This window comes from Anneissia japonica, unplaced genomic scaffold, assembly GCF_011630105.1.
Source record: "Anneissia japonica isolate Jap-2015-1 unplaced genomic scaffold, ASM1163010v1 scaffold3531_len492141_cov184, whole genome shotgun sequence".
Lineage (NCBI taxonomy): Eukaryota > Metazoa > Echinodermata > Crinoidea > Comatulida > Comatulidae > Anneissia > Anneissia japonica.
The window spans coordinates 169746-191913 of NW_022702905.1; the positions used below are offsets into that span (position 1 = coordinate 169746).

General features: G+C 34.2%; 1 protein-coding gene across 1 annotated transcript in view; it reads left to right on the forward strand.

The window, feature by feature from the left end:
- LOC117104171 overlaps positions 1–22168 on the forward strand; it is a 58645-nt gene that overhangs the window by 25359 nt on the left and 11118 nt on the right. The window contains exons 10-33 of the mRNA XM_033244866.1: positions 846–974; positions 1148–1270; positions 2301–2455; positions 2591–2758; positions 2859–3053; positions 6677–7184; positions 7321–7506; positions 8619–8738; positions 9248–9447; positions 9999–10086; positions 10799–10984; positions 12166–12279; positions 13118–13378; positions 13502–13687; positions 13811–13995; positions 14388–14568; positions 15790–15930; positions 16406–16528; positions 16877–16999; positions 18075–18314; positions 18704–18826; positions 19052–19174; positions 20681–20803; positions 21775–21903. Of these exons, the coding sequence (XP_033100757.1) occupies positions 846–974; positions 1148–1270; positions 2301–2455; positions 2591–2758; positions 2859–3053; positions 6677–7184; positions 7321–7506; positions 8619–8738; positions 9248–9447; positions 9999–10086; positions 10799–10984; positions 12166–12279; positions 13118–13378; positions 13502–13687; positions 13811–13995; positions 14388–14568; positions 15790–15930; positions 16406–16528; positions 16877–16999; positions 18075–18314; positions 18704–18826; positions 19052–19174; positions 20681–20803; positions 21775–21903 (4110 nt within the window). The remainder of the gene's footprint in view (positions 1–845; positions 975–1147; positions 1271–2300; positions 2456–2590; positions 2759–2858; positions 3054–6676; positions 7185–7320; positions 7507–8618; positions 8739–9247; positions 9448–9998; positions 10087–10798; positions 10985–12165; positions 12280–13117; positions 13379–13501; positions 13688–13810; positions 13996–14387; positions 14569–15789; positions 15931–16405; positions 16529–16876; positions 17000–18074; positions 18315–18703; positions 18827–19051; positions 19175–20680; positions 20804–21774; positions 21904–22168) is intronic.

Consider the following 22168-nt stretch of genomic DNA (forward strand, 5'->3'; position numbering starts at 1 on the left):
TTCTAATTCTCATTGAAATAATAATGCATACTCGAAGAAATACGCCATCGTGTTGGGGTTCAATATTTTGATTCTTTATTGCGACATGTTCAGGAATAACAATTCATCCATATTTACATGCTTAGGCCTATAATGCAATATTCTCTTCCTCTTTTAATAAACCATTAGGTAGACCATAAAAGTAACAAACACGGTAAAACGTAATACATTCTATATTCGATGTTTTGTATTTTCTTTCACCTGAGTAGGTTGAAATAGATAAGGATAAACACTTTTTGTAAATATTTAGTGTATCTTGGAAAGTAAATGGGGATATTGTGTACAATACTAAACATAAGACCCATACACAACCCATCAAAAGTTAATATGTCATGTCGTTAGTCAAAATTTATTCACCAGACCACACGATAAATAAAAACCATCATAGAACTGCAAGTGGTCTGGATAGCATTCGGACGGGTGGTAAACAAACCTATAGGCCTAGGCCTATTACATAGAGTTTGTGAGTGTTTTGTGTAAAAACAAAAACAAAACAAAACAAAAAAAAACCAAAAACCGGTCGGGCCTCTTTGATGGTAGGGAGGGGATGCTAACCAATTATTTTATTTTACATGGTCCAATAATACAGTGCTCAAATACGGTATATAGTTCATCAACGAAAGTTTCTTATAGTTGTATGAAAAAAGAGTTCTCTGGCGGAAATATATATATATATATGTGTGTATATATACATATATATTATGTACAACATCATCATTGTATATATATATATATTTATATATATATATATATACAGTATCATCATTGTATGACGTATGTTGCATTAGTATTTCTACTCTTGTAAGATATCGATGAATGTACAAGAGGAACTGACAGCTGTGACGCAATTGCAACTTGTATCAACACAAATGGTGGCTTTGAATGTAAATGTCCAGATGGATATGTGCTGAATACTAACAGTTTCAAGTGTGATGGTAAACGTTTTGTACAGTATTTAATTCATATTAATATTTATTTGTATAATCTATAAAATATTTATTAAAACTACACCATAAGTATTATTTTTTTATTATGACACGTTTCTACAATTTTTAATAATATTTTGTAAAAAATGTTACAATGATCTGGGTTTTATTTTAATTTTAAGACATAAATGAATGCTTAATAAGTAATGAATGTGCGGTTTTTGGAAGTAACTGCATCAATAATCAAGGAGGCTACGAATGCGAATGCACTGATGGATTCTTTGGTAACGGATATAATTGTCAAGGTAGGTGAAGAAAATATAAGATGGATTCCGAAAATGCAGTATAACATGCAACATAAAGTTTTTTTGTGTAATATATAATAATACAAGGAACAGCATAGTCAATTCAGCTAGAAAGTCTTGAAGATGCTTGGTCTAAGCCAGTGCTCCCCACACCGTGGTGGGTGGCGGACCAGAAATGGACCGCTAATAATTATTAGTGGGTCGCTTAACGTCCTTCTACATTCACGCTATATCTGTCTCTGAAGAAGAGAATAATTCGACAACAATATGTATTTTAATAGTGATTAAACTAGTTAATAGTTACTGATAGTTGCCCAAAAATATAGATATGTAAATAATTACAAACAGTATTAAAATTCATTGCTATGGAAATACAATTAATACAAATGCTTTAAAAAAAATAGATAAATGTAATGGAAAATAATTTATGTAAACCTTTTGATATCTAAGTTTGGTCATTGCGTATCGTCTTATTTATAAAGCTCAATAATGACGCTGTGAGTGAACTGAATGGTTCGCTGGTGTAAGGACGACCGCGCCAAAATGGGTCCCCGGAAAAAGGTTTGGCAAGCGTTGGTCTAAACTTTATTGACGATCTGCATTTCAAGCACTTAAAATGTTGTGAGAATGTTTATCTTTAACAATTTAAAATTCATCGTAACCACTTTTTGTGATACGTTTTCCATGAAAAAAAAAATAAAATAAAACGAGCAATTGTAGGGCAATATCGTATCAGCCATAAACATAGGCCTTGTAAACAAGTCATCTGATTATATGATGCAGGTTGCATTATCCCAATTAGGTCTACACAATGGAAGCGGGAAGAGCTGACTCCTTGCCGAAGAGGGAAAAAACGCAATTCTACTTTTATGTAATTTTTACAGTATGGGAGACTAAAATCAATCAAATAAGCCTTTCAAATCCCTAAATTGTCAAAGTTTTCCCCTGGACCTTTTCAATTCGGTCGAAACTGTTTCGTTTGTTAATGTACATGATGCTACTTTCAAAACTACTTCTTTTTGTTTTTTAGCTGATTTCTTTTTTCCTTGGGGAATTGAGCAAGGTGATAGTAGTCTCAGTGATAGTTTTGAAATGTCAATGGATCAAATCCCAGAGAAGGTATCACCAACATTTAGACCGACGAATGGATTTCCTTTTTTTGGAGATTTCATCTATAGTATATACGTAAGTATTTACCTCATTATGTCCCATACTAATAGTTGATAAAATATGGAATTTCTAATCTAAATATATGTTCACAATGAACAGATTTTGTTTACATATACAGTTCAAATTGATTTTTTTTGTACTTTGTTTTAGTTTACTGTAAATGGCGTAATTGTTTTGTCAAGAGAAAACGAACGGAAGTTTGGACTTGCATATCCCCCCATTGGTGGAATTACCATTAATTATCCACGAAAAGTTATCGCCCCTTATTGGGCCGATTCAGACTTATCTAACAGTGATATTGGTGAAGTATACTATAGTGTAAGTTATTTTTAAATCTTATGTTAATTTGATGGTAGGCATACGTAGACACATATACATGTATACTCATGATGAAAAATGCCCAATATTATTTTAACAGATATACAGTAGCAACATTGAAACTGTGTCTGATCGTGACAGAGAAATGTTATCTAATGGAACAGATCGTGTAAGAACGTTTCAAGACAAAACGTTTCCAAGTGATCAAATTATATCCGATTTTGTTGCTAACTGGATGCTTGTAGTAACGTGGGACAAGGTTCCACAATATCCTGTGGACAGCAACGCAGACAAGGTACATGTAATGTTATTTGTACTATATATTGCATACAGTATGTTGCTACCTTTTTTTTACTACGAATGTATTAAACTTTAATCATTTAACTATGATTTCGATTGTTTAAGTCACATTTTAGTAAAAGATTCGACCACATTTGGGGTGAATGATTATTCCATTCTTTTCATTTCATATACATACATACATACATACACACATACATACATACATACATACACCCATACATACATACATACATACTGTACATACATACATACATACATACATACATACATATATATATATAAAGTATTATATACATATATATATGCATATATAAACACACATATATATATATATATATATATATATATATTTATATAGACAAACAGGTTTCTTCCCGTTTTACTCGTTCTTCTCAAACCCTCAAACTTGTTACTCCACGAGTCAAGCATATTCGTACCGGTGAGCGCTCTTTTTCTTTCTCTGCTCCTAAACTCTGGAACTCTCTGCCTCCTCAATTACGTATCATTTCTGATCCGCAATTATTCAAATCTACTCTTAAATCATTCCTCTTCAAATAGTTCAACTTCTTTCTTACATCCTCCAGCGCCGGTGACAAGCCAGTTTTGTTTGCTTTAATAGGCGCTTTAAAAATGTGTATTATTATTATTATATACATACAGTATATATAACATATAAAAACAAGGAAAAACAATGTACAATCATTGAAGGTTGACTTGCAAAACACAAAGTTATTAAAATATACAAAATCAAACAGTTTCGATAGCTCCTGCCGCTATAATTATCAACTTTAACGGTGATAAATAGAGCAGGAGCTATCGAAATGTCCGTTTGATTTTGTTATATTTCAATAAATTTGTGTTCCGCAAGTCAACATTTAATGAGTGTACATCGTCTTTACGTTTTATCTCACTTGGAGCATACATGCTCCAAGTGAATTGAATTGGATTGACTGACCAGGGTGTGTGTGGTAAGTTAATTAATTATGTTGATAACCTTAAGATGTTTCATCATCAGCTAATGCAGGTCCACTGCTGGACGAAAGTCCCAGCCAAATCAATCTCATCTCTTCATCTTTTACGTTGGCTTCCCTTGTTCGTTTTGCCATACATGGGGGACTCCATCCTGCTACTGCTTTTTGTTTTAAGAGGCTTAATACTTAACTACAATTTATTTATATGCCATGAAAATGCTTGCACCTAGGGCTGAAACATAGCCTCAGCCACTTTGACAGCCTCAACAATGCAATCTGGGGTATCTATGTACATAGCCGCCCGAGAACTCCTGCTGACTACAAGTTAAAAAACTAGAATGAAAACCACTGAGCCTAACTGCATATTTAACATTATTGTTGTTATTATTATTAATAATAATAATAATAATTATTATTATTATTATTATTATTATTATTATTATTATTATTATTATTATTATTATTATTATTATTATAAAAAAAATAATAATAATAATAATTATTATTATTATTATTATTATTATTATTATCATTATTATTTTAATATTATTAATTTTAAATAAACCAAATAAACTTTTGTTTGCGATAACTAATTACCATTCTCCCTGACGAACCCTGATCATGAACTGTAAAGATAGCCAAAATAGAGCCTTTTCGACCCGAGTTCTTATTATTTTCCATCCATAACCTGATCGTTTTAGCATTACACTTCGATTTTTCGCATTTCTATTTCATACCCTCTTCGCAGACGTTATTTGGTTTCTGAGATGTCTTTTTGGTAACTGCGCATGCTCGACATGACTCGACAACGCGCATGCTCACTGTGTTTTAATAGATATTACGGACGTTCTTTGGTAACTGCCGCATGCGCATTGCTTAGTTCGGAATTCCCATTTTCTTCGTAGTAAATGCTACCGCTACCTACCGTACTGTTTCTTAATGACTGCTACCTCTTGATCGTAGTAGCCTAAAGGTGCGGCGTGAAAAATGCAATTAGTCAGTCAGTATAGTTGTTCACACTATAATATGCACATCAGTATATAAATATAGAACACTGATTTACTAGGAGTTTGATTGTATTAATTACTGTACAATAATAACTGAGAAACTTTTATATATTACAACTGAATTCATTTCATTGCATTTTCATTTACACTTTTTTTTTTTATAAGAACACATTTTATAAGAACACTGAGGCTGAAAAAGGCTTAAAAATTAAGAACAAAATAAGAACAATTTGAGTCTGAGGTAAAATGTCAAATGAGATTTTTATTTTTAAAACCTAGAAAAACCAAAAAAAATAAATATATGTACCTTATGTGCAGTAGGTGTGACTACTGTATGTAATGCCCTCTATAATACAGTACAGTAGGTGCAGGCCTACGTACCTGTTATTTGTGGCCGTTTTTTATTTTTTGCAGGGGCCATTTTTTGCAGGGGCCATTTTTCCGGGGCCAATTTACCTACATTCCAGTACAGTGTACAGTATACTGCTGTAGAATAATACTTTTCTATGTTTGAAAAGCGTGTAACATAAGAACAAAATAAGAACATTTTGAGCCTGAAATAGGCCAAAAAGTAAGAACACTGAGCCTGGGAAAAATTTTACTGGTTCTTATATAAAAAAAAAAGTATACTTCATTGGCACAATCGGCCCAAAGGTTGCGCCAACAACCGTGCGCCATAACATCTCAAGTGGTGCCCACAACCTTTGGAACAAAGAGCAGTACAGTAAAATTACAAAACAATTATTTACAACATAACCGTAAAATTGTAGGGGAATTTAAAATCAGTAAAAAACAATAATAATCATGAAAGGCCAATACCAAACAATTAAAAATTATCGTTCATTCAGTAAGTATTGCCTATAAGTTTACAAATCAAAGAATTGTACGAACAAATAACAACAACATCTTTAATACCAGAGGGCAATGAAGCAGACTGAATAGGAAAATTATTAACAGATGAAAATTTATAAGCGTTTGTATAATATACCGGATGAGTAAAAGTTAAAGTATATAAACGTCGGGGTTTAAACAACATTAAGAAGTAAACTCATGTAACAAAATAACGTGAAATAATAATTCAGGTACGCCAACCTGATTAACTGTACCTTAATTGTGACCGTACTACAATGATATAACCTACACCCTTTTTTATAAGAACACCGAGGCTGAGGTTGCCCCAAAAATAAGGACAAAATAAGAACAAATTAAGGCTGGGTTAAAAAGTTAAATGAGTTTATATAAAAAAATAAATTAAAAAAAAACCAGACACCAACAAATCAAGCTAGTCACATATGTTAAAAAAGAACACTGAGCCTGGGCAAAATTTTACTGGTTCTTATTTTTAAAAATGTATAGTAAAATGATGCTTTCCTACCAATTTTGTTTTCGTATACTAACCTACGGCTATGCATTAGGACCAATATTAGAACTGATAGTTTTGTTTGCTTGATTTTATTCAAATTTCAACTAGCTCTGTGTTGCACACGGTCTACAAGATTAACCTACTTTCTAACCTCGATAAACTTATTAATTATAACACAATTATAATAATATAATACAATCTCACCCATAGGCCACTTTCAAGTTAATTCCACATGTATGCTATATTAACTTTGTATTTTGCTTACTTTTACCAGACAGCAACGTTTCAAGCTGCCCTTATCACTGATGGTGTTTATAGTTTTGTTATCTTCAACTACGAGATTGGTGGTATGCTATGGAATCCAGATGTTCTTGCTCAGAAAAACCTTGTGATCGGTTATGGTGTTGGTGCAAATGCTAATAGAACATTCAACAATGTCCAGTTGGATTCAAAATTATTTCCAACTGAAGATTCAAGATACTTTCCAGATTCAACAAGTAACACAGGCTTAGATGGTCAATGGTTCTTTAGACTTGAGGACAATAACGAGAATACTATTAATTACAGACAGTATTGTATGAATTGGAGGCAGACTGAATCTGACGACTTGTATTGGTTAGATCGCCTGGGAACCTGTCCTTGTGCGTTTGGTCAAGGTTCAAATGATCTAGGATTTGGAAGGGGTAGACGGGGTCGTCGAGGAAGAAATCAAGACGCAAATGAAAACGGGCAAATGAGTCCACTATCACCTGAGCTCCTTAATGATATTGAAAGTATTTCAGGTAAGACATGTTATAATTATTGTTATAATTATTACCGTTTTTACATAATAACAAAAAAAATACTTCTATCCGGTTATGTAATTAAACATTTCATAAAAAAAACTAAAATTTATTTGTGTTTGTTTACGTCCTGCAGGCACTCCATTTTGCCTGCAGACACAAGTGCCCTCGGCTTCAGGGGCAGGCATGAGATGTTGTTACAGAGGAGATGGCTCATTAATAGAAGGATATGAAAACGATGTATTTACAAGTAGTTTTGTTCAGCGATATCAGTTTGTAGAAGGACCATTCTTCAATTTCTGGATATATTTATATTGGTTCTGTGAGTATATTGCGACATCCGAAGTATTACATGATACATGCTATAATAGTGATAAACGTAATATTGATAAAAACTACTAAATAATGCTAGCTAATAGTAAAAGCCTTCCCAACAATACAATCAAAACCCACATATATTGATTAAATTACAGCATTTGAAAAATTTAAGAACATTTAGATTTTGAAACAAGATAAAATTTATGAAACATGTGATAATACTTTGTTTTTAAAACTGTGCGTGATCAGAATTAATATGTTGTTTGGAAGGCGAAGGTTATTCCACTGAACTATGACAGATGGGAAAATGATGATTAATATGCATGGGTTCTGCATTTTGGAACTACGAGAGGTTTTGAGTAGACCTAATTATTTCGTCTCGACGCCCTGGTTCAATTAAAGTGCCAGGAGTTAATAATGAATAATATTTACGAATCTGAACAATGTTACAAGTTTGAGTACCAAACGTCTGGATTCAATGGTCATAATATTCATTTTCTTACACCTATCTGGATACAACATCTTTATGTATTAGCACTATAGGCCTATTAGACTTTTTAAAATCTAAAGGAACATTTGTAATACAAATTTTTTAAAGATCATGCCAAGAGACAGTGAAATAACGATGCTATTTCCTTAGTCATTACACCAGATATACCATCGAAACCACTAGCAGATTTGGCATTGGATTCCTTTATCAGCGCTTCAAAAATATCTGAAGTACATAAAATATAACAATATTTATCAACATTTGGTACAGAGTTAACATCACAAATTGAAGTCACATGATCAGTATTAAAACATAAAAGAAAATAGTTATTCGGCATATTTGCCTTGTCAATATTGTATGAATGAGGTCAGGAATGATATTTGGTTTTTTCATAAAATTATTTATTCCCCTTCTCAGAATAACTAAACGTTGGTCTTCAGAAACTCTTTTAAATTAGTTATATTTGGCAAGACGCAATTCCTTAACTACTAAGTTTCTCATTTTACGAAACTTGGTCCAATGTTCTGGGCTGCCGGACTTTTTGGCACGACGGTAGAGATTTTAAAATGAGAAAGCTTAATCTTCTATGAAATAATAACCGTATATATATATACCTTTTGTTTTAGATTTTGATTTAATTCCTCAATATGTTTGCTGTGAAAAATCAAGTGATCCTTACTACTGTAACCTGTACTCGGGGGTTCGGCCTAAAGGAACATGTAACGGTTATCTTCCACCAAATACAGGTACCTAATATGTTTATTCAGATGATGGTTAAATCATATAGACCTATTACAGCTAAAACACGACTTTTTCGGGTGTTTATTTTTCGTTTGTTATATATATATAACAAACGCAATAGCGTGAAACTCCGAGTAGCAACATTCTGTTCCAGCGACCTCCAGTTCTATATATATATTATACACAACAATACAATAAAGACAATAAACAATAAAGAACCTTATCATAACATAATTCATTGGAGCTTCTACTCAATTTGCAAATTATAGATACAATCCTTATACATATTATAAGTGACAGGTAGAGAATTCTACCATGATTAAATTAAGCGAAAATAACTAGGAGTTAAATCTATCTATGATAAATAGGAACGTTAACTATAGACTGAGTAAATAAAACCACTTACAAATTTGTAACTGTATTCATTTAAGCATGTTTATTTATTGTTGTGTCAACAGAGCAATGTTAATGTTTAAAAGCAATAATAATGGTAACTTATAAATGTTGTATGTAGGTTGGATGTTTGGTGATCCTCACATCCGTACACTTGATGGGCTTGAGTACACATTTAATGGCATTGGTGAATTTGTTCTCGTGACTGTCAACGAAGGAGACTTTGTATTACAAGGTCGAATGGAAAAACCAATAATTGAAGATGAAAATGTACTAGCTACCATATTCTCAGCGTTTGCAGCTCAGGAAGGATCGACAAAGGTGATGTTTATGTTGCTCTTTATTTTTCATTATTTCTATAGGCTTATATTTATATTTTATTTAAATTTACACTTAAAAGCAATTGGCCCATCACTTACAGAAAAGAAACAATTCATTTAATTTATATTTCATTTATTTCACCAAATTCATTAAAATACACATAAAGATAATGGAAATTTGTTTCTATGGGATCACAGACAAATTTGGAATTTAATTGCAGATAGTTTTTAATTAGAGGGAGACCTGTATACAAAAATATTTAATGAAGAAACATTTAAATACATAAAAAACAACAATGAGCAAAATATAAAACATACTTTGTGAGTAATTGATTATGTAAACTTTCTCTGTAGTGTTGTGTTAACGGGGTTTCTTTTTACATAACATAACCACAAGATTCACAACCTTCGGGAAAGTTATAATAACGTTTTGTGTTTGCTGGGGCGGGCATTATGAGATTAGTGCAGGATAATAATTATCAAGTCTACTAGCTACCTTCAATATATTTATCGATTTCAGTAAGTCTTCATATTTATGTGTCTAATTTACAGGTACAAATGACGCTAAATGCAAGTTCGAATGATTTCGCTATTTTAGTTAATGGAAGCATCGTTGTAGATAAAACAAGTCTGGCTGAAGGTAAATACATTTATAAATTAAGTTTGTATGGCGTAATATAAAAGAATGATATAGAGTTTTATGATAATATTTAGTATTTTATTTATTAGCATTTAAACACTTTTAATTAGTGTTCATTAACACATTATTCGCTTCATGATTATGAGCGGCATGTTTTGTGTTATTTTAATGTATAAGAAGTTGAAAGATTCACTGGACTGCCTGCGTGGTAAAAAAGGTGATTATGTTAGACAAATATTTTTTTACCATTTTAAAATTAAATTTATATTCACGGTGTTCTTCATTCTATTTGATAATAAGAATATATACATATTTCATAGCAGTAGTAGATACGAACGTATTTTCAAATATGTAGATTATTATTGGCGATTTTACTACCACAGTACCACAGTATTTGCGAACAATATTAGATACTGCCATAGAATATTGCCACTATGTAACATTTCGTGGAAATGCTGCATGATGCCAATTTTTGGTGAAAGTACCTACTATTAATTGTAATCACGCAACGTTTCTTATAAATCTTATCTAATTATGATATACTAATGTGCCTCTCATAGATAGCATCTACATATGTATATGTGTCTCATTGGAGTAGACCTATTTAATAATTGTTTGAATTTGATTCCTATCCTGGTTTTGTTTTAAACAGTACGTGGTGTTAGAAACATAATTAATACTTACGCAAATTGACTTATTACATTTTCCACAGGTCCTTACACACCACCAGCTGATCCTGGTTTTATAATAAGTCTCCCTTCTGGAAATTCAACTGGGAACCGTGTAATTGCGTCATGGTTATCCGGAATTGCCATATCTGTTGGTTTATCTGGCCCAGCATTAGACGTTGTGGTGTCTATTCCGGAAAGTTTTAAAGGTTCTACCAAAGGATTATATGGTATGTAGTTATACCATGGAGGAAATATACCAATGGTTCCCAACCTGGGGTCCGCGAAAAATAATTTGGGGTCCGCCAAGTCAAAGGGGTCCGCATGTGGTCCGCGAAAATGTGCGGGTCCGCAAACATTTTTGGGGTCGGCTACATTATTAGAACAACTTTTTCATGATTATTTTTTCTTGACTTACAATAGTGTGATCATGCTTCACAATAATGAAACACCATTGACCGGCATGACTTCGTTCACTGTAAATTGTTTTAATTGGCATTGTATTTTAATTCCATTATTTTATTAGTGATCTAATTGAATCGAATAGAATAGGAGAGCCACATGATAGTGGCAATCCTCAGGTAATGTACAACTTGTGTCCATGTTTTCTCTTGTGTTGATTTTACCTGGATAGAAATTGAATAAATTTAAAAAAAAATCAGGAGGGAGCACTACATTTGACAAAATTGAAAGTAAATGGGGGATAACAGAATATTACATTCAAATGTTGAGTCTGATAGTGTCATTTCCGAACATCTACAAGTGCTATAAACATAAAAATTTCCATAAAGCGTAAATCCCCTATCTGTAAAATTTACTCTCTGTTCCCCTCCCCTCCAGCCTGTGTGGAATTTCAAGATCCAAGATGTCGTAATTTGGCGAATCATCTTCTATCTATAATCTTATTGGCGTAATATCAACCATGGTCGCCTTAAAATGTACACATTGAAAATAAATATGGGGGATGGAGATAAAAGAACATTACCTTAAAATTTTGTGTCTGATAGTGCCATTTACGGCCATCTAGGCATGGACATAAAAAAAATATTGTGTACCTCAGCCCAACCATGGTAGGGCTGAGTTGGTTTCTGTTTCGAATTCCAGTATTCGCCACTGTTTAATGTTGTACTTTCGTGGCGAATCATATTTTATCTGTAGGCCTAATTTTATTGTTGGGATATGGACAATAGTCATATTTGGACTGGACATGGAGGTCCGTGAAGGTTTTAGCATATTCAGAGGTGTCCACGAACGCAAATAGGTTGGGAACCATTGTAGACCACACTTTAAATTGTTGTGCAATATTATTGGAGTTCTACACTTTATCTTTTGTCTATACCCGCATTTGAGTTATCGATATGTAATTTAACATTATTATGTATTTTTATAAACGAAACTATAACTTCTTCAGGTGTTTGGAATGATGATGTAACCGACGATCTTACATATCCAAACAACAGTATGATGTCTCTACCGGAAAACGGAACTTTGACAGATAGTGACGCATTTTATTTTGGAGTTACATGTAAGGCACATATTACTTGTTACAGAAGAGAGAGCAGCCTAGTTTAGTCGGTTAATCCGGTGGTAGCCATTGTGTGTGCGCTAAACCGTGGAGATCTCTAGGTCCCCGGTTCAATTCCCATCGCTGCCTCTCTAGCCTGGTTCTCACGAGAGCCCTAGTATCCGGATCGGTAGCTAACCGTTAGCGCTAACCGTTAGCAGTATCCGGATACCGCTAACGGTTAGCAAGCGCTATCGGTTAGCAAGTTTAAGTTTTATTATCAACCAATCACACGTACGCGTTTACAATTTCCAGTTTCTTATTGGCCAGTGATTCGATCATCATATTTTTGGTATCTGGATCGGGATTTTCTCGTATGGACGCACGACAGCTAACGGTTAGCAGGATCCGGATCCTGCTAACCGTTAGCTGCCGTGTGAGAACATAGCCCTTGTGTTTCAGCTGGAGGGCTGAAATACAAGTTACAATAGCGCACCGTCTTTCGGATGAGACGTTTAAGCCGTTGGTCCCGTGTGCATTTATGGCCCATGCGCACGTTAAAGAACGCAGTACACTCTTCGGAAAAGAGTAGGGGATTGTCTCCTGGTGTACTGCCCAATCCCCACCAGAAGGACCCCACTGGAAATAAGTCTTCTTCGAGACTTTCGTGGGCTAACCTTGGTGTTTACACCGAATAATCCAATCCAATCCAAAATGTTTCAGTTTAACAAATATAATCATTATTTCTTATCAGAAAACATTAACAAATTAAGATAGTATAATAGAGGATACAGTAGTATCTTATCTGAGATTAATCAGTGGACATTTCGGTTAACAAATTAACACCACTTGATTTTAGGGAGAACAACGGATCAATCCACACTCTTCACATACTCTGATGGAGAATCATGGAACACTTTGAATGACTTAACATTCGTACCAGTATTTTTAGAAGACCTTATCAAAGAGAATGAAGGTACTGCACTGTATAATGAGGCAATACAAGAATGCGGCGATGATCGTATGTGTCTTTTTGATGCATTAGCAACAAGTGATATTTCTTTTGGTGTAAATACAAAGGAAACAAATAACAACAACAACGAAAATGCAGATGAACTTGGTAAGTTAATGAAAAGGTGAATGTGTACGGTAATCGATATTTACGTAGTTTACTTCATAATTAGGCAGATATAATTTCAAGATTTTAGGAATAAATATATCTGTTTGTTTTTTCATCTAATAGCAAATTTTCCACCCAACATTACCAGTGTTATTGCCATTTCACCCGAAAATGCACTAAACGGAACTAACCGACTTATGGTTATGGTAGATAATCAGTATATACTCATGGTTATTGCCTCAGACCCCGAAGATGACCCAATTACATATTCTCTTGAAGACATTGTCCCAGGTGGGGGCATTGATGCTGGTAAGTACCAATAACAAATACGCTTTATATATATATTGTTAAATTAAATATATTACTATTATTTCTCACTAAAAGACAAATGCATCACCTTTAGTATAAGTTATAATCTTTATATTTTAAAAGATGGTTATTTTACCTGGACACCTGGTTCAACCGACCAAGTTTTACTAACATTAGTCGCAATAGACAACAAGGGTGCAGCGACAGCGTTTCCACTTGAGGTCATCATTTGTGAATGCCAAAATGGCGGTGTTTGTGATTTCAATGCTCTTGTCGATGGATCAGACCTCTTGAACAATCGTTTTGCGGTAAGATAATAACATATTTAAAGCGTGTTTTATTATATAGGCCTATATTTCGTTCGTAGAAAGAACATGGAAATTCATTGGTAATGGAATTTACAACAGTGAATACCACGTACAGTAGAGATTAAAATCCAATCTGTCTTAATCTTCAAAAGGATTCTAGAATAATATACAATATTATTAGTACTAAAGAGCAGGAGCAGATTCAGGATTTTCAGGAGATGTGGGGGAACTATTGTACCAAGAATTGAACCTCAGCCTAACCATCCATGCTAGAATAGTCCCCTCATGTCCAGTGGTAGCACCATCAAGAGTGTTGGGGGCAGGGCAGGGAGTCCAATTTATTATCCCCTTCATTATTATGTTTTCTTGTTATTTTTGCACCGTTTTCACAGGTTTCAGAGTGTAATTGCCCAGCTGCTTGGACGGGCACAGATTGTAGTGATGATTACAATGCATGCTTAGATGAGCCTTGTTATACAGGTGTTGCATGTTTTGACCAGATGGCACCATTGGCAAATGTAACATGTGGTAGCTGTCCCAGTGGTTTGATTGGAAATGGATTCAAATGCTATGGTAACGATTTGATTTTTTGAAAATAACTTTAATGAACTTATCCAACAACAATTAGTTCATAGTGACCTATAGTTCAGTGGTACCCAACCTGGGGTCCGTGAAAAATAATTGGGGGTCCGCCAAGTCAAAGGGGTCCGCAGGGGGTCTGCGGAAATTGTGGGGTCCGTTAAATTATTACATTAAATTATAACTTTTTTATAATTATTTTTTTCTTGTCTTAGATTAGTGTGATCATGCCCTGACAATAATGAACTACCTTTGACAGGCATGACTTTGTTCACTTTAAATTGTTTTAATTGCCATTATATTTTAATTCCAATATTTTATTGGTGATCTGATAGAATCTTTTATAGTAGTCTAACAGTGTCGTTTTCGACCATCTACAAGTGCCATAAACATAAAACTTTCCTACCTCAGGGTGGGGCTGAGGTAGCGTAAATACACTATCCGTAAAATTTACTGTCTTTACCCCTCTTCTCCTGCCTATGTCGAATTCCAAGATCTAAGATGTCGTAATTTGGCGAATCATCTTCTATCCATAATCTTATTTTCGTAACATTAACTATGGGTCGCCCTAAATTTTACACATTAAAAATAAAAATGGGGGATGGAGACAAAAGAAAATTACCTTAAAATTTTGAGTCTGACAGTGCCATTTCCAGCCATCTAGAAGTGGCATAGACTAAAAAAAATAATTGTGTACCTCAGCCCAACCATGGTAGGGCTGAGGTGGTTTCTGTTTCGAATTCCAGTATTCGCCACTGTTTAATGTTGTACTTTCGTGGCGAATCATCTTTTATCTGTAGGCCTAATTTTATTGTTGGGATATGGACAATAAGTCATATTTGGACTGGACATGGAGGTCCGTGAAATTTTAGCATGTCCAGAAGGGTCCGTGAACCCCACCGTCGTCCGACGCCACGAATAAACAACGCTGTTTTGATTGCCAATCCCTAGGGGTCTTCATGCACAATTTTGGCCCTAAAAACTCTTCCGTGGACCAAGCCACGGGTTTTATTCCGGGAGCCTGATTCTTGGTTCGACCACCTTTTGGTAAATTTCCGGAGCTACCACTAGCCTTGCGGCTTCAATTTAATCGTCTCGGCCCAATGCTTACCGGCTTAGAGTAGGTGCTCTTTTCTCTTATGTATAATGTTTCATCCTCTATATTATGTATAGTTAATTGGCCTAAATATCTAGCAATATTGTCTCCTGTTATAGATTACAATGAATGTGTCGAAGGTCGTGACAGAGAAGATGGTGTAGAATTCTGTGAACAGGAATGTACAAATACTTTAGGGTCATATACATGTAGTTGCAGAGAAGGATACGACTTGGATGTCGGTCTTAAAACATGCAACGGTAGGTTACATATTTATATTCACTAAACGCTTCAAGCAATTAAATGGTCTGTAGTTATCATAATATAATCACAAAGCCTGTTATAAAATTTTGAAATACTTTAAAAATGATAAGGATATTATAGCAATAAGTGTATTATAATTACTTTTACATCGGTTTTCTTTAATAATATAATTTGATTTGTAATTTCTTAATTTATTATTTCTCTTCTAACAGAATTCGTTTATTATTTATTATTTTAGAATTATATTTCATAAAACTTTAATTATTTTAGCCTTGTAAACCTACACTGTTCCTATAAATACTACGTGTTTTTTTTTTTTTTTTGTTTTTTTTTTAAATTTTTTTTGTTTTTGTTTTTTTTTAAAGACGTTTGTGCTTATGGTTCATTGTATGTTATAATAATAATGCATAGTTTGCACACACGTGTATGATAAAAAAGGACATTTTAAATAGGTCTGTTTGTATTTTTTAGACATTGATGAATGTATGACGATGATAGACGACTGTAGCGACCAGGCATCATGTACAAATACTGAGGGATCTTTCAACTGCACGTGCTTAGATGGCTACAGTGGTGATGGAAAAACATGCAATAGTAAGATACAACTAAATACTGACTCTCTTTAGCACTGTAGCATAATAATAATAACAATTTAAAAAAATTGTAGAATAAAGTACATCTTTGCTTGGACAAAGTTTGATGAAGATTCAATAATAATATAATGTAATTGTAGTGGTGTATTCCTAATACTTTAGAGGACAAAATTATTATGTGAAGGAGCGAATAATAGTGTATAACAAAATCCAGGTCCCGCAGATCTCAAGAATATTTTTTGATGTATCTTATTCCGGCACACATTGCGTTGCACTGCGGTCGTAATCGTCGGCCAAAGTATCTATCTCGTGACTCAACAATACTTTATTTTGTATTTCTTCTTGAAAGATATAAATGAATGCGGAAGAGTGGATTTCCCTTGTGACAACAACGCAGACTGCACCGACACGGATGGTTCATTTGTTTGCCAATGTACTGATGGTTATGAAGGAAATGGACAGACTTGTGAAGGTAAATTAATGACCACCTAATTACAAATTGGTGCTTTAGTCACAATAATTAGTCTGCCCATAACACAACAGCCACAGATCTTCGATTTTCCTTCAACCCCGATGAGAGTGCTATGGTAGCCCCATGACTAAAACATTGGTGGCTTTCTGTGCTCACGAATATGCTTTCAATGGAAGAGGTAACTATTTTTTCAGAACAACAGACCTTATAATATTTTAGTAGGCACGCCATCTTTACCATAGCTATTTTCTTCTACCATGCCATTGGCTGCCAAATTTCGTTTCCCTTGGGAAAGCACATTGTAGAAAATCTTCGATTGCTGATCCCGACATGGTGGCCTTTCGTTGCTCCCAATCCTATCACTTGTTCCAGTCAGCATTTCTAACAGCTCGTTTTGTTCTGGGAGGCATTATATAAGTTTACATAATAATCCAATTGGTACCAAATACAATGATTCTTCTATACTTTGCAGGCCTGCTTTGCCCCTGCATGTCCTTTTGATAGCCATTCAGTACGGTACGCTTCGCTCGCATAGTTTCAATAGGTTTTTCAAATAAAGAAGGAGAGCAATTAATTGCTATCCTGGATGATTTGTTTATCGATTCCTAAAATCACTGAATACAACCTGTGCACGGCACTGAAAACGACTTAATAGTACCCAGACGACTATTTTTAGCATCGACCAGGGACCTCCCTATTTCTGTCAGTTATTGCACGCACAGGCGGCTTACAAAGAGATCATGTTTCCTATAGTTGAGTTGGGTGCCTTACACTACCAGTGGCGGATTTAAGGAAGGACCCAGCCGGCACGCCCCCCCCCACCCTAATTTTTTTTTTAATTAGAAAAAAAAAAGTTAGAAAAAAAGAAAATTATAAAAAATGTTGAGTCTAAAAATGCCATTCCCGGCCATCTCTAGAGGTGTCATAATCATACATTTAATAAATAAATATATATATATATATATATATATATATATATACTATACATATACATATATACACACACACATATATATATATATATATATATGTATATATATATGTATATATATATATATATAATTATAATTTTTAGATGTCGACGAGTGTTATCGTTCACTTCATACATGCGACATTCAAGCTGAGTGTATGAATACGCAAGGTTCATACTTGTGTACCTGTGCTTCTGGATGGACTGGTAACGGAACCTTTTGCCAAGATGTAGACGAATGTGCAAATGAGCCGTGTGCCAGCACGAGATATATGTGTGAAAACACACCTGGTGGCTTTGTTTGTAGTTGTCCAAATGGCTACTATGATGGATCACCTTGCATGGGTTAGAGTTTTTAAATTTTCAAATTACTCAAATTAGAAAATTTATAATCAAATTCGAATCTTTAAATAATTTTTATTATAAAATAATTACTATTCATGTATTTCTCTTTATTTTCAATTTCTTTGACCTTTTATCTATTTATGATTGACATAATATTATGCCCATTCATTATTCGTATTATATAGATCAAACATTGCTTTTCAGCATTTTTGTATAAAGTACACTGTCTTTTTCATGCTGTAACTAAAAGTTCATTTATTTGGGCTTCCAACTTAAAATTATTGCCTAAGGTTACTCCTAATTCATTGTATAATGACAATAACATGACGTACTATGCATATGTTGATATATTATAAAAATGCTTCATAATACATTTATCTAATTGACAGACATTGATGAATGCAATAGCGGCACCCACAACTGCTCTGATACAGCAATGTGCGTTAATACCAATGGTGGATTTGAATGTCCGTGTAGAACAGGCTACAACCTAACAGATGGTACATGCCAAGGTATGCATCATTTTTCCAATACAAAATATGAAATATGTAAATTATTTATAATATTACCAAATTAAACAAAAGTTAGGAAAACCAAATAATTTTGTAACTGATGTTATTTTATTAAGAATGAAAACCTAAAAAAGTGTAATGTATAGGCCTATCTGATAAAAATATCATTCATTTATTTAAGTTATGTACTTTATCAAATAACATTGTATACTTTATCACACATAGACATCAACGAGTGTGCTGCTGTCCTGAAACCGTGTCACGTAAATGCTGATTGTGAAAACACAATTGGAGGTTTTGACTGCACATGCCATTCCGGTTACACGAAGAGTGGAAGTGGCTGTGATGGTATGTGCCACATATTGGCTATACATGTTTCCCTCTATTAAAGTCCACTCCAATTAAAATAGTATAATACATACTCCAAGTATCGAAATGCACGCCATCGTGTCGAGATTCAATATTTTGACATTAATTATATCATTATCAGGATTATACTATCTTATCGGAGATTAATCAGTGGACCTTTCGGTTTTTGGAAAACGCTCCTTACTCCAATTAAATGTGTGTATATATATTAACAAAAAGATAAATGATAATAATATCAGTGCTTTAATAACAGCAGGCCCGTAGGCAAGGTGGGGGGGGGGGGGGGGGGGGGCAGCCCCCCCCCAAATTCCAAAAGGTCCACTTTTTAAAACCTATGATTTCACAAAATCGTTCCTAATTATCACAAAATGCTATAGCATGCATTGCATTATATATTTGCCAATCTAACTGTTGATTTTTAATAATGTGGTATGAAATTTGTTAGAAATTGATCGTCTCCGGTGATTGCAGATTGATCTATAATATGAAGAATGTTATCTATAGGCCTGCAGATGTACAGGACATAATAACGTTACTTTTTCAGGTCCCAAAAACACCCAAATTAATGAACATTTAAATGAAATATTCATGAATGCTTGAATGCATGAATGCTTGAGAAATATATTATGTAAGACCCTCAAAATGCTACTTTTTGTTGCTTTTCTCACAAACCCCCTCTAGGCCTCTGCCCCTGGACAATTATTTCACTAAAATCATTCCTAATTATCGCGAAATGCTATAGTATGCATTACATTTTTTTTGCCCGCTCTTCCACCCGTTGATTTTTAATAATGTGCTACGAAATTTGTTGGACATTATCAGCTCCAGTGATTGTAGGCCTACAGATGTAAAGGACATGAAAAATTATAATTTCACAGTGGTGGATTCAAGGGGGGAGAGCCCCCTAAAATTATAAAAGAAATGGAAAAAAAAGAAAAATCATAATTAAAGTTTGTCTGAGAGTGCCATTTCCGGCCACTTCGAGGTGCCATAACCATAAATTTTCTTACCTCAGCCCCAGCCATGGTGGCTGAGTTGGTATTGACCATCTCTCTGTGCTCCATTCACCCCACTCTCTATTCTCCTGCTTTACTGTAGGTCCCTAGACAATACTCAAATGAATGAAAATTTAAATAGGATATTACAAATTATGGATTTTAGAAATCCATTAAAAAAGGCCCTCAAAATGCTAATTTGTCAGAGCTTCCAGAAGATTCGCCTCGCGGGGATCCCTAGGCAGTCGCCCATCGTAAGGTCCGCTTCGGATGCAAAACGCACCTCCCCATCGAAAATCCTGCCTACGGGCCTGTAACAGTGCTCAAATAAGGAACATGTTGTAGCTAACGTATCAAGAATAAAGTTCCTTTATACTGTAGTTCCTCAGTTGTATGAAAAAGTGATTCTGGCGGGATTCGAACCTGCAACCTCATGCATATAACATATATAAATTTGGTATTATTATTATTATTATTATTATTATTACAGATATAAATGAATGTGAACTTAATATTAACAACTGCCAGCAACTGTGTAACAATACAGTTGGAAGCTATGATTGTTACTGCAACACAAACTATGTATTACAAAATGATGGAATGTCTTGTCAACGTAAGTATATTACAATGACCACCATGACCATATTAGACTAATTCGTGAATATATTCCTGGATACACCGATAAATGCCAATGTTACCTTGAATATCGTACCCATCTACGAGGATCTTTGGGTTGGGGTCTACACTCAAAGCGTTTATAGATGAGTCTGGCGATTCCATTATTTGCTTTTTCTGTTCGATGCGTAAGTTTCAAGGAAACTGTGGCATCTTTCGACGGGAATGTTCCCAGAACGCCCCCTGGCGAGAATTTGCGAAGCAGATCGAATAATAGAAATGAAACGCGGTAATTTGTTGGTTACGTAAGAGAGAGACAACAACAACCTTTCTAAATAAACCACATATCATGCAAGTCTCAACTTTGGGAAAGCCACCGACAGGCCGTACAGAGACCTGCATCTTTATAACAAGCATTGCTAACTCTCCCCAGCCTATGGCCGTGTCGAAAATTCTAAAACAAATTGAAGCTTAAACATCTTCATAAAATTCCACGTCCCCATACCAAACTCCATGTTTGGCACCCACGCTCAATACAACATGTCAGATGGTTCTCTCTGTTTTTACCACACTTTCAGTAACAACCAAATATTTTGTCTATCCCATCTTTTCCCACTCCCATGCGCCATGCTCCTTTTTGCATTGTCGCACACCTCACTCTAGTTCCGTTGCCTCTGGTCTTGGTTTATCCAGTATCATACTTATAGACTATAAACATCGCTGCCGATTGTTTAATTTACTTTATAAGGCAGTCGGTAAAGCAAATAATCCTTGTTTGGATGTACTATTCTATTTCTGTATTTCACTTACCGGTTTGATCCCAATTAATATTAATTTGCATTATAATCATAATATAAAGCAACATAATGTACTGATAAATATTTAATAGTAGTTTATGTAGTGAAAATATACAACATAGCACCGTATAAAAATGGTTTTGAAATGTATGTGCAATATTTTTCATTCCAGCTATACAGGGTGCAGAATGTACTAACAATCCATGTGTGAACGCATTCTGCTCAATGAATGGAGATGCTGTTGAATGTCTATGTAAACAAGGATATGGATCCATCGATGGGAATTCAACACATTGTCAAAGTATTCGACTTTTCCGTTTAAACTACAAATTCTTAACTCCAAAAACATATATTAATTATCAAATAATTTACATTAAGAATATAAAGCACCTTGAGCACTACTGCAGTGGATATGTGCGCTTTATAAATCTTATCTTATTATTATAAAAGCATATTGACAATTTAACCGGACATAGCAACTGTAAGACGGTTTAGTGTTTATGCCTATATATTATCCTGATTACATATATGATGTTAGAATATATATATATGATATATATATATAT